The sequence below is a fragment of the Artibeus jamaicensis genome, unplaced genomic scaffold (genome assembly GCF_021234435.1).
Source record: "Artibeus jamaicensis isolate MK-2021 breed Jamaican fruit bat unplaced genomic scaffold, CSHL_Jam_final scaffold_3151, whole genome shotgun sequence".
Classification (NCBI taxonomy): Eukaryota; Metazoa; Chordata; class Mammalia; order Chiroptera; family Phyllostomidae; genus Artibeus; species Artibeus jamaicensis.
Window position 1 is genome coordinate 2713459 of NW_026522037.1, and position 13635 is coordinate 2727093.

The following is a 13635-nucleotide window of genomic DNA, read 5'->3' on the forward strand; positions in this document are numbered from 1 at the left end:
GGTAGCTGCACCACAGAGGGCCCTGCATCCCTAAGCCTGTCCTGAGGAGCAGATATGGGGAGGCGGGGTTGTCTAGCGTTTGGTCACGAGAACTTCTGGGAGAAGCAGGAGGTGAGTATGGAGACAGCCTGGAGAGATGGTTGGAGGCCATCTTTCATGGCACTTCGATGGTTGGCACGCCTTGTCGCCTGCCCAGACACAGTCCTCCCCGGGCTCTGAGTCAGCCTCCACGGGCACGCAGTTGCTCCCACCAAGAGGTCAGGGAGGCGGCATCTACCGGCACTGAGTCTGCCTCCTAGACCGCGTTCCTGAATGGACCCTTCAGGGTGTATTTCCCAGAACAGCTCCCTCCCTCAGCATCTGGGACTCTGGCCTTGGGGTACGGTCAGGGCTCTCACATTTTCCAAGTGCAGTCGTTACGCCAAGCTACCCTGCCGTTGCTGCTGAGGCCCTGCGCGATGGGAAGGGGGGTTCTCACAGCTGGCTCTGATGCTCTGAGGGACAGACTTGGGGAGGATACAGTCTTCTAGATCCTTCCCCTTGGCAGGAGTTGAGCTGTGTCTGGACCCTGTAACCTCCAAGCCACCCAGAGCTTGTCCATGGTGTGTTCCTCTCGCAGCTATTTAGTAAGAACTGCCAAGGTCATTGATCTTGAAATATAAGAATAGGGTCTGAGATGTAGCTTTATAGAGCTTACAATCTAATTGTGTGTGTGTGGGGGGGAGATAGTGGGGGATAGGTGAGTGGGAAATAAAGCAGTTATTTGTATTTTAGAGCGACAATAATAACTGAGAGGAGGAAGACAAGGGTACTCTCTTAGCTTGTTCAGGCCACTATATCAAAATACCAGACTGAGCAGCTTACGGAAGAACAGAAATTCATTTCTCATGGTTCTGGAGACTGGAAGTCCAAAGTCAAGGCAGGGGAGCAAGTTTTGCACACCTCTAAACCCATGTAATCACCACTCAAATCATGACACAGAACATTTCCAGTGCTCAAGAAATCTCCCTGCAGTCCAATCCTTCCCCAGGGAACCACCATCGGGACACTGGCTGGCACAAATGAGTGTGATGTTGGCCTTTTAAAAATTTTATTTATTTGTTTATTTATTTTTAGAGAGGGGAAGGGAGGGAGAAAGAAGAGAGGAACATCAATGCGTGGTTGCCTCTCAAGCGCCCCCTACTGGAGACCTGGCCTGCAACCCAGGCATGTGCCCTGACTGGGAATCAAACCACATACCTTTCAGTTCCCAGGCTGGCGTTCAATCCAGTGAGCCACGCCAGCCAGAGCTGATGTTGGCCTTTATTTCAACGGAAGCGTACAGCACGTACTCTTTGTATCTTCTTGTGCTCAGTATTGAGTCTCTGTTGTGCTTATTTTTGGCTGATAACAGTAGGCGGGTCTTTCTCATTGCCCTGACTTATTCCACTGCATGACTGTGCAGTGCATTGTTTGCCTCTATCAAGGTCATGAACATTTGGATTGTTTTCAAGTTTTTTGTCTATTACAAACTCCTTGTAGGTTAGCATTCATTTCTCTTCAAATGATACTTTGTGGCTAGAGTTTCGAGCAGAGGTCCCTAACCAGCAGTGATTCTGCCCCCCAGAGGACACGCTGGGCAATGATGTCTGATGACATTTTTGCTGATCCCAGCTCGGGAGTGGTGTGTGCTACTGCCATCTAGTGGGAAGAGACAGTGGTGCTGTTAACCATCCTACATTGCACAGAAATCCTCCCTGAGCCGGGCCGGCAGTTCCAAACGTCCACAAACGCCATCCAGGTTCTGTCCTGGAGGCATGCGGAGCCATCGGTGGCTCTGGGACGGTGAGGTCTCCGTCAGTCAGTGGGGGAGATTCAGAACAGATGCCACCTGGCATCCAGCATTAGGCGACTTCAGCCTGATGGGCAGTCCCCTGCGCCCCGGAGCTGAGCATGCGCTGCAGGGCGCCCTGCACGTCCCGGTTCCGCAGTGTGTAGATGGCCGGGTACAGCAGCGGCGTGAGGTTGATGTAGATGAGGGATGCCAGCTTGTCCTCCTCCAGGGAGCGGCTGCGCAGGGGTCTGGCGTACATGACTGTGGCACAGCCATAATGGAGCACAGCCACCGTGAGATGCGACGCCACTGTGTGGAAGGCCTTCCGGCGGCCCGCGGCCCCGCCGACGCCCAGAATGACTATCAGCACCCGGGTATAGGAGAGCAGGATCAGGGCCAGGGGCAGCACCAGCAGCAGCAGGCAGGCTGCCAGCAGGACGTGCTCCTGCAGGTCGCGGTTCCCACAGGCCAATACCAGCACGGCGGGCAGGTCACAGAAGACGTGGTTGACCATGCCGCTGCAGAAGGACAGCTGGAAGATGGCCGTGGTGAGGCCCACGGCCAGGACAGAGCCCCCAGCACAGCAGGAGGCCAAAAGGCACCAGCAGAGCCCTGGGGTCATGAGCTGAGGGTAGTAGAGGGGGCGGCAGATGGCCAGGTAGCGGTCCAGTGCCATGGCAGCCAGCAGCAGGCACTCGGAGCCACCCAGCGCCACAAAGAGGCCCATCTGGGCCGCACAGGTAGACGGGGCCACCGCCTGGCCACCAGGAGGCAGGAGGAAGCCAGCCAGCATGCGCGGAGTGAGCACAAGTGTATAAGCCGCCTCCACGGCGGACAAGGCCCCCAGGAAGAAGTACATGGGTGTGTGCAGGGCAGTGTCCACCACCGCCAGGACCAGGATCATGAGGTTTCCTGCCAGTGTCGCCAGGTAGAGTGGCAGGAGGAGGGCAAAGAGCAGCACCCGGAGCCACTGGGGCCACCCGGAGAAGCCAAGGATGACGAACTCCTGTGGGGCGGTCCAGTTTGAGCAGTGGCTCATGTTGGTGCCTGGGGGAGACACACGTGCAGGCGGGGAGGACGGTCAGGGTGGCCCAGCCTCCCAGGAAGTACACGTCCTCCGCCTCTCCTGGGCTCGGAACCCCCTGCCCAGTCTTCCAGGGGCCGCTGCTTGTTTCTCCCACCCCCTTGCCCCCTTCCAGGGACTCAGGGTCTTCCCTGCAATCCAGTACCTTCCATCCTCACCTCCCACAGCCCAGCATCCGACTGGGATTCAGCTGTGCAGAGCCGCTGTCTGCTCTCCCTCTGGCCCCCCATGCCCTGCACACCTCCCGGTGCCCAGGGGCCTTCGGCACACCTGTCCACCCCCCTCCGGGTCCTTCCCGTGTTCTAAACCCCACATCATCGGTACCTACGGAGCCAGGCAGTCTGCGTTCCAGCCCACAGGGACAAGATGAGGAAGCAGCGGGAGGGACTCCGAATTCCTAATGACAGCCTCCTTACCGCATGGGCTGGTTCTGAGTGATGGAGCCGGTCACGCCTGCAGACAGCCGCAGCGATGAAGGGGCTTGAGCATCTTAGAAGCTCCAGACACAGAAACCCCTGGACCCCCCTAGTTCTTTCTGCATAGCCACTCCTAGGCGGGATAAGGGGGGCACAGGGGGGCACCTCCAAGCTCTTTCCTAGTAAACCAGGTGTGCTCCTCTCCTCCTGCTCTGGATCTTGCTTCCTGTTTTATTTCTATTTTCCACTTCGTCCCCTTTGCCGGACTCAAGGAAAACCCATCCCAAGCTTGTCATTCCTCTCCGACTCAGTTACAGGGAAAATGACCAGGGAAGACGGCTCACCCTGCTCCGTGTTATGAGGAAAAGCAGCCTTCGTGACCCGTCACACAAAATGACCACCGTTCCTGAAGCTCTGATGACAGACCCTAAATCTAAGCACCCATCCCTCCCCCTAGCTGCAGACCCTTCGATTTCCACCCGCATGTCCCACCAACACTTCCAACTCAGCCTGTCCCCAGCTGAACATGTGATTCTAATCCCACCCCCCACCCCACCCCCGCTTCTGTGGACGGAGCTGGCTCAGGGCCACATGGGAAATCGAGAAGCCCCTGCAGGTGAACTCACAGTTCTGTGCCCTCCAGTGCCACCGGGTGCCACATCCTGCAGAAATACCCCACACTTCTGGAGGGTCCTCTTTCCTCTCATGACTGGATTTTTTACCCTTTTTTCTGCATAGTTACAGCAGATTCTACTCGGTGCCCCTGCTTCCAGCTGCTTCCTTCGATCACTTTTCATAGCACCAACTGGAAGGACCCTTCTGAACGACAGACACCAGGACGCTAGTTCTGAACTTCACTGGTCCTTCTTAACCTCTAGGACAAAGTCCAAAGTCCTCGGTGCAGCACCTGTGGTCCCTCAGCCCTGCGCGCCTGACTTCCAGCTTCGTCTCCTGCTGCGAGTTTGCACCACAGACCAAGTGGGAGTGGGTGGCCCACCACACCCTGTCCCCATGTCCCGGGACCCCCTGGCACCCGCACATCACCTGAGGGGGAAGCTGGGGAAGTTCTGTTCCTCCTCCAAGGCTGAGCTCACACGCTGCATCCCGGGGACACAGCCCTGTGCCCCAGGCAGGTTTGGTGTCCTCCTGGCCTCCCATGGTTGTCATGGCAACGCCACTAAACTCAGTCCCCTGGAATCAAAGGTGTGGGTCTTATCTGTTCTTTGCTGAGTTACTCTAAGCAAAGGAATTTGTCAGTCAGCCTTTATTTTCCCCTAAATGTACACCTCCTCTCGGTGTCCCTGTGGTGTCCCTCAGTGTCCCTGTCATGTCTCGGTTTTCGGGCCCTGGGACCCCAGAGTGAGAGGACTCACCCTTTACAAAGGCCCACTGTCCTCAACCTTTGTGGGCTCCTTCCCTGACGTGCCCCTCAGCATCAATGATTCATCTCAGGTGGGGTACACGTAATCAGTCAGCTTCAAGGTCAATGCCCTGTCCCCCCAAACCTACCAGAGTCATCTACATCTCCCCACCTAGCCATCGAAGTGCAACTGGCTACGTGGAAACACAGCTTCCAAACATTTCACATGTGACATTATGATGCCCACTGAAGCCCTCACACTATCTGACCAGGGTGGTGTTTAACCAATGGTTCCTCTCCTTGTGGGAGTCTGGTAGGGCATGTGGTCCTTTTTACAGAGCCTGGACCAACAGCCGCTGCGTTGTGACCATGCAGCCACCCCCGGGCACCAACCGTGTGACGGAGCCCTGGTCAGGGCGCTCCGGAGCCTGACTCTTCACCTGGAAGAGAGGAGAGTCGGACCACACGGTGTGCAGTTTCTTCCAGCTCTGATACTTTATGGTTCAACCAAAAGTTGTGTTTGTGGTTATGTATTTATTCCCAAGGTGAACCATTTCTTTTAAAGAGATCTTTCAGTGTTTCAAAAGCCCACAAAGAACTTGGGAGACATGAACTTAATTTAGAATTCTGACTCGGGCAGGGAGACGTCGGGTGAGGTGTATCATAGTTGATGTCGATCTCCGGATCTTAGAAGGGCCTTCGACCAGTGCACAGAGCAGAACAGCTCCTTACGGTTAGACCAGCGTGTCACTGCGAAGTGCCCACTTGCACAGGTGTGTGCAGTGCATTGTGGGGCACGTCCCCTCTCATCATTTGGCTCTAGGTGGCGTCAGATAATAGGTAAGTCTGGGGGCTGAGTCAGGAGGGTTGGTTTCTAGTCCTGTCTGTGATGTTGCCCAAGTCACCTCTTTCTGTGGGTCTCAGATTTCGCAGAGAGACAGACAGAGAGACAGACAGGGTCTCCCGTGTGCCCCAGGCTTCTGAACCTAAAGCTCCCTCCTTACAGAATTTCCTCCCTGTGACGAACGTGGGTCTCTGCTGCTTAATCAGGGGCCCTGCACTCAGGACCTGGCACCGGACCCTGCAGGAGCCACTGTCCGTGGCATCCCTGGAGGAAAAAGAGCAGAATATGAAAATTCTTTCAAGGGGACATCTGAACTCAGGGCCACCAGACCCGAATTCCCTCCTGAGCTCCTCGGTTCACTGGGCCCACTGCCCACTGTCCTACTCCTAAGCCCTGAGAGAGAGACAGACCCAGTGCCGGTGGGGACGAGGTGCTCTGAGTTGTGGCTGGAAGGAGTGCGGACTCCAGCCACTGCCCCGTGGACACCCTGTGCCTGTCTGGAGCCACCCTCACCGGCTCTGCTGCACCTGCCATTCACCACGGAGCCACACAGCCACCTGCACGTGCCACATCACTCTTTTCTCCCTGGCCTTGCACACACACACGCGCATCCCCGCAGCAGACTGTCCCGTCCGCACCTGGAAACCTACTCATGCTTCAAGGCCCACCCTGAAGGTCAGCTCCTCTGTGGACAGAAGTAATCAAGTGGCAGAGTAGAGTGTAGAAGCGTTTTATAGAGAATGGAGAGCAGACTGACTCCACCACATCGTTCCCCCTCTTCTCCCGTGGTCTTCCCACTTCAGGGCCCGGGGGCCCTCAGGAGGAGGTTACCTAATAAGTTTCCCAGGGCCCACTTAAGGGTCTGCCTTGGCCCAAAGCCCCGGGGCCTCATTAATGATCTTCTCCCCCACCTGTGGTCTCTAAGGAGCATGTGGTCTCAGAAGGCTGGGCACTGATGGGATGAGATGGGGGAGGACTTGGGAAACCTGAATGGGGGTCTCCTGGGAGATGCTGAAACTTTGGGGCCAAGGGGCCAGGAGGCCAACTCCCTGCAGAGATGAAGAGATTGTTTGCAGCAAGAGCTGGGGGAAACTTGAGCCCAGGGCAGTGAGCACCCACAGCAGGTTGGGAGAAGCTCCCTGGAGAAAGGAGAGGAAAGTTACTGCTTTCTCCACATTTCCCCAAAGTTTGATGCAAGGGGTGACCAGGACACTGGAGATCTCAGGATAGACTGACTGGTGTAGTTGACGGGGGTAGACATTTTCACCATCACCACCACCACCATCACCATCATCATCATCACCATCACCTTCACCATCACCACCACCATCATCACCATGACCTTCACCACCACCATCTCCACCTTCACCACCACCACCACCATCAGCACCACCATCTCCACCTTCACAACCACCATCACCGCCACCACTACCGCCACCATCACCATCATCACCACCACCATCTCCACCTTCACCACCATCACCACCACCACCACCCTCATCACTACCACAACCATCGTCATCACTGGAAAATACTGAAAAGTGCTGAACAAAATCCAACACACAGACTTCTTGTGATCTTGTTGCCCGTTTGGAGAGAAAATTATAACATTGCAGAATATATGGCTTTGTATCCTGCTACCTTCTGATGTTGAGTTATATTTATTTCCCACATACCACTGTACACATTCATTCTTTAACTATTTACAGTATTAACTTATTCTTAAAAATATGAAGTACCTGGCTCAGGTATAAAAAGGGTATATTAAAAGGGTATAAAAGTGCAGTCTGCGCCAGGACCCCTGCTCCACACTCACCCAGAGGCGGCCGCGGCTCCTTTCAGGGTCATGTCCCCTTGGCGACATTTTAGGTACAGACAGGATAGCATGTGTGTGCCTGAGTTATTAACTATTTTTAATGAGCAAAATATTAGCAGCAGCCTCAAACTATCAGCATAAGTCCTCTTTCACCTAGCAGCATATCTTGGAAATCATTCTATAGTGGCCTATTCTAGTTTAACATTTGTGTAGTCTTTACTATCTAGCAGACACTGTCCTTCAGTGGCAGAATATATCGATCCCTTCAATCCTCGCAACAACCCTTTTGTGTAGGCACTGTTATCGCTGCAGAGGCTCGAGGTGGGGCAGGCCTTGCCCACGGTCACACAGCTGCTGAGTGGGTCGTGTGCCTCTGCTCCACACTCTGCAGTGTGGCCCCTGCCTACCCCGCCCTGCCAAAGCACAATGACCAGCATCCCCATTCTTCATCACGTTGCATCCTGTGCCATTGCACGTCGGTGTCATAATTGATTTAAAAGGGTCTGTTGAGCCCTGGATGACATGGCTCAATGGTTGAGCGCCAGCCTGTGAATCAAAGGGTCGCTGGTTCCACTCCCAGTCAGGGCACATGCCTGGGTTATGGGCCATGTTCCCAGTTCGGGGCATGCAAGAGGCAAACACACATTGATGTTTCCCTCTCTTTCTCCCTTCCCTTCTTTAAAAATAAATAAAAATCTAAAAAACAAAACAAAACAATGTTTTCCTCCAAGCTAAATTTTTTTACAATATATTTTATAGATTATGCCACTACAGCTGTCCCATTTCCCCCTTCATTCCCCTCCACCCTGCACACTCCCTCCCCCACCATTCCTCCCTTTAGTTTATGTCCATGTCTCACAAGTTCTTTAGATTCTTGTGACACATGGATCTAAAGATATTTTCCACACTATATTTCCCACACTATTCTTGCTGTCCCCCTTATTTTCTACCTACCATCTATGCTACTTATTCTCTGTTCCTTCTCCCCCCCTTCTCCTCCCACTCCCCTGTTGCTAACCCTCCATGTGATCTTCATTTCTATGGTTCACTCCTGATCTAGCTGTCCTCTTAGTTTGCTTTTGTTTTAGGTGTGGTTCTTAATAACTGTGAGTTTGCTGTCCTTTCACTGTTCATATTTTTTATCTTCTTTTTCTTAGATAAGTCTCTTTAACATTTCATGTAATAAGGGCTTGGTGATGGTGAACTCCTTGAACTTGACCTTATCTGAGAAGCACTTTATCTGCCCTTCCATTCTAAATGAAAGCTTTGCTTCATTTGCTGGATAGAGCAATCTTGGTTGTAGGTCTTTGGATTTCATAACTTGAAATACCTCTTTCCAGCCCCTTCTTGCCTGTAAGGTCTCTTTTGAGAAATCAGCTGACAGTCTGATGGGAACTCCTTGGTAGGTGACTGTCCCCTTAGCTCTTGCTGCTTCTAGGATTCTCTCCTTCATTTTAATCTTGGCTAATGTAATGATGATGTGCCTTTGTGTGTTTCTTCTTGGGTCCATCTTCTTTGGGACTCTCTGAGCTTCCTGGATTTCCTGGAAGTATATTGCCTTTGCCAGATTGGGGAAGTTCTCCTTTATTATTTATTATTTGTTCAAATAAGTTTTCCACTGGTGGTTGTTCCTTTCCCCCTTCTGGTACCCCTATAATTCGGATATTGGAGCGTTTAAAGATGTCCTGGAGGTTCCTAAGCCTCTCCTCCTTTTTTTGAATTCTTGTTTCTTCATCCTTTTCTGGTTGGTCATTTTTATCCTCCTTCTGGTCCACTCTGTTGATTTGAGTCCCAGTTTCCTTTCCATTACTATTGGTTTCCTATGCATTGCCATTCATTTCAATTAGTTTAGCCTTCATATGTTCCTCTAATTTGTGACTAAAATCAACCAGTTCTGTGAGCATCCTGATCAGCAGTGTTTTGAACTGTGCATCTGGAAGTTTTGCTATTTCTTCATCACTTAGATTTATGGGCTCTGGGGCTTTGAGATCTTCTTGAGCCATTTTTGGTCTGTTCGCGCCCATTAAATATGAGGAGCGAAGCCTTAGGGGCGGGGCAGGGCCTCCAGGGTGGGGTCGCTGGCTTGTGAGGCTGTATGTGGTGGCGGGGTCAGAGAGGGGAAATGGCGTCCCCCTCTCCTGCTTCCCACCGCTGGGTGAGGAGCGAAGTCTGAGGTGTTCACCAGGGCAGGGTTGCTCAGGTCGCTGGGTTGTGATGCCGTATGTGGGGGAGGGGTCAGAGCCAGGAAATGGCAGCCGTCTTTCCTGCCTCCTGCCGCTGGAACCCGCTCGGTCTCATCTCACTGCCCACTCCCTCGCCGGTCTCTCTGCGCAGGAATGCGCCAGCACAGTCAACCCGCTGCCCTTCACCCTCACTGGATCAGTTGGTCGCTCACTGGCTCAGCCCTTTGCAACCCCACACCTGGGATCCGCACACCTGAGTCTGTCTGATCGAATTTTCCTGTGCAACACCGCTCCGCCAGCTGCTGGCTTCGCCCCTCTTACCAGTCAGGCTGAAGAATTCGTTGTTATCAGACTTCTGAAAAGTCCAATTTTCTGTGTTCTGGCTGTGTTTTCTGTTGCTAATATTTTGTTGTCTCTAAACTTGGTTCTGTGAGAAAGCATGGCGTATCCACCTATGCCTCCATCTTGGTGGAAGTCCTCTTCATTCTTTTCTGTTTGTTCTTTTTTTTCTTCCTTCTGGTCCATTCCCTTGATTTGAGTCACAGTTTCCTTCCCATCATTATTGGTTTCCTGTGTATTTCTCTTCATTTCAATTAGTCTAGCCTTCATTTGTTCCTCTAATTTGTGACTAAAATCAACCAGTTCTGTGAGCATCCTGATCACCAGTGTTTTGAAATGTGCATCTGATAGGTTGCCTACCTCTTGGTTGCTTAAAATTATTGGCTCTGGGGCTTTGAGCTGTTCTTCTTGAGCCATAATTTTTGTGCATGTTATGTATGAGGGGCAAAGCCTTAGGTGTTCACCAGGGCAGGGCGACCCAGTCGCTGGGGTGTGATGCTGTATGTGGGGGTGGGGTCAGAGAAGTGCAATGGCATTTGTTCTGCTCTCTCTCAGACTTCGGTCCCCTCTGCTGCTTCCCACAAGCAAACCAGGCCCCCCAGTGCCGGCTTCCAGGTGTGTGGGCCTGTGCACCCTCCAGGACCCTGTGGGTCTCTCCAACAAACTCTCTGTGAGCCTGGGAGCTTCTCCTGGCACCTCGACCCTGAAAGTTTTTCCAGTTGGTGCTTTTAGGCTTTAATTCCTGTCGCTGGTTTGTGCGGTCTGTCTCACTGCTTGCTCCTTCACCTGGTTTATCTGCACACAGATGTGTGACCTCAGGCAGCAAGCCGCCTTGCACCCCCACTGGGTCTGCCCGCTGTCACCCCCACGCCTGGGATCTGCCAACCACGCCTGTGCTCCTGGGTCGGTCAGGCTGCTTTTTCATGCCGGACCCTGCTCCACCAGCTGCTGGCTCCACCCCTCTTACCAGTCTGGCTAAATGGTTTGTTGTTGTTGGACTTCCGTACAGTTCAATTTTCTGGGTTTTGGTTGCGTTTTCTTTACTAAAACTTTGTTGTCTTTAAACTTGGTTGTGCGAGGAGGCACAATATTTCCACCTACGCCTCCATCTTAGCTGGAAGTAAAAAAAATTTTTTTTCAAAGTCTCTGTTGAAGGACATGGAGATGGTTTCTAATCTCAGTATTGCAGTAAACATCCCTGTCCCTGTGTTATTTGGGGTGTGTGCAACCAGTAGGTCAAAGGGTCTGCACGTTTTAAATTTGGGTATTTCACCAGTCACTGCCATGCTACCCTCTAGTTATCACAGCACCTTGTGCATCCTTCTGGAGCACATGGAGAGACCTGGCTCCCACATGCCTTCACCAGCACAGTGAGGAGAGAGTGTTGGGACACCGATAATTCAGTAGAAACACGGCATCTCAGTGTGACTTTAATTTGTACTTCTCTACGAGTAACACTGACCTTTTCATGGTTTTAAAATATATTTGTATTTTTGACACTGATTATGCACGTTCTTTCTCATTTTTCTCTACTCATCTTGGGTTCTATTTCTTACTGGTTATAACTTGTTTTTTAATTTCCTGCTTTGATATTTGCCTTCTGATGTTTGTAGTAGTGTTTGCCACAGGGAAAACATTTTCTTATATCCGGGTAGTCAGACCTATGCTTTCCTTTGTAGCTTCCGGGTAGTGCATCGTACTTGAAAGACTATACTTTAAGTCAAAGTATGCTTGCCTTTGTTTTCTTCTTAGACATTTATGGTTTGATTTTTATTACCCATTAAATGTTTAATCCATATGCAATTTATCCTGTAAGATGTGGGTAGGGACCCAATTTTACTTTTACATGCTAGACATGATTTTAAAAAAATATATTAAAAATGACATACAGCCCCAGCTGGTGTGGCTCACTGGATTGAGCACCAGCCTGTGATCCAAAGGGTCGCTGGTTTGATTCCCAGTCAGACCAATGGGTCACTGGTTCGATGCCTGGGTTGCAGGCCAGGTCCACAGAGGTGTGTGTGAGAGGCCACACATTGGTATTTCCTTTCCCTCTCTCCCTCCTTCCCTCTCTCTCTAAAAATAAGTAAAGAAAAAATCTTTTAAAAATGACACATAATAGACTTACAGAAAAGTGCACAAAATAATGCTACTGTTGGATGAAATTTCACAAAGTAAAAAAACAGAACATCACCAGAGCCCCAGAAGTCCCACTCACCCCCTTGCCATTGCCACCACCGCCACCGCTGCCTTCCCTCTTTCCTGAAGGGAAATTTGTTTGTTAGCACCTTGTATTAGTTTCGCACTTGTGTCTGGTGTCAAAGGATGTGACAATCACTTCTGGAAACGTGAAGCGTGGGAGACAAGGGCTGCCCGTGGTCCAGACCCCAATTTATCCCCCAGTGGAGAAAAACACTTTGGGAAAAAGGATCCCTGGCACCTCCCTCTCAGATGAGTAGGCAGCACTCATCCCAAATGTGGTGGACGGAGAGGTATGCACAGCAAACTGTGACACTTCAGTGAAAAAAATAACACAACAGAGGTAGCTGACGCCACCACTGCACTGAAGAGGTGCATGCCAGTGACTCAAGGAGACAGGGCTCAGAAGGGGTTTGAAGAGCTCTGTTCCCCGATGATGACTTCAGCTCCCAAAAGACGGCATCCACGCAGGAATACCCGTGGAGAGAGGGAGACCTCGCCATCCCGTGGATCCAAAGAGCGAAGAGTTGCCCCCATTCCTAGTGACTCACTCCAGGGCGGAGCATGACCCTACAGGGACCATCTCCTCAGGTCTATACAACAAGCTTCGGGAAAGCAGCCCAGCTGCGCCAGTCTCTCCGGGCTAATTCTCCACAACGAAGCCTCTTTGAGAACTCAGTGTGAGCCCCATTCTTGGGGGAAGTGTTGGGCCGCCCCTCCCTGCCTCAGGCAGCTTCTAAGCCGCTCTAGGCAAAAGCAGACAAATCAATCCTTTCCCAGTTGTGAGCGGGTCTCGGGAGGAAGCAGCAAGCTGGCTGCAAGAAAGAACTTTATTTCTAAGTGCAGCTGGGGATGGGGGCTGGTGAGGACACATGTCTGCCCCCTGCCAGTGCCCCGATGCGCACTTCCAGCCACTGTGGCTGATGATGACCCCGGGAAGGGACAAGAGTGGGTCTGGGGAGTGGGCTGTGTGGGGCAGGGGAGGCCCCCCGTGCCCGTGCCCCTCCGGCCCCCTTGAGGAGCCCATCGCAGAGGGCGGATGCTTCTCGCGGAGATGCAGTCCCTGACTCCCGGGTGCCCCGCTGCGCAGCCACCTCATGACCCCAGAGGAGACCTACACTTTGGGGCCGGGTTTTTGGCCACCCACAGCTTTTCGTGTTCTCCAGCCTGGGCACCTGGGGAAGAACAAGATGGGCTCCAGGAGGCGCTCCTGCTGCCAGCCAGGAAGCGCGCTGCCCCCCGGCCAGGGCCCCTGCGGAGGCGCTGGAGCCCACAAGGCAGAGGGTGGCCTCCCTGATCCGTAGCAGGTCCTTTGCGCGCTCAGGGGGCGGGCTGAGGGTTGCATGGCCTTCCCGGCTGCCCTGTGTCCCTTCCTCTCCCTCTTCGCTCTCCAACCACTGACCCTCTCGGCCCAAGCAGGCCACACCCCATATCGTCCCCACTTCTTACCGGGTTCCTGCCCTCAGTCCTGTCTCTGGTCTGTCCCACTCTCCCCTATTCCTGCCCCTCTCGTCCTGCGGGTCCCCTCCTCCCTGGGTCTCTCTCGTTGTCTGCCCCGTCCCTCCTTCCCCAACCAACCCG

At 52.6% G+C, this 13635-nt stretch overlaps 1 protein-coding gene across 1 annotated transcript; it reads right to left on the reverse strand.

Annotated features, from left to right (window-relative positions):
* Nucleotides 1–1883: 1883 nt before the first annotated feature.
* Nucleotides 1884–2852, reverse strand: LOC119041525 (olfactory receptor 10AC1-like). The gene has a single exon (XM_053656945.1). It carries the CDS (start codon nucleotides 2850–2852, stop codon nucleotides 1884–1886), a length of 969 nt encoding a protein of 322 aa, XP_053512920.1.
* Nucleotides 2853–13635: the final 10783 nt, after the last annotated feature.

Excerpts from the sequence above, each read along its gene's own strand:
- LOC119041525 (XM_053656945.1), bottom strand. The coding sequence starts at position 2,852 with ATGAGCCACTGCTCAAACTGGACCGCCCCACAGGAGTTCGTCATCCTT.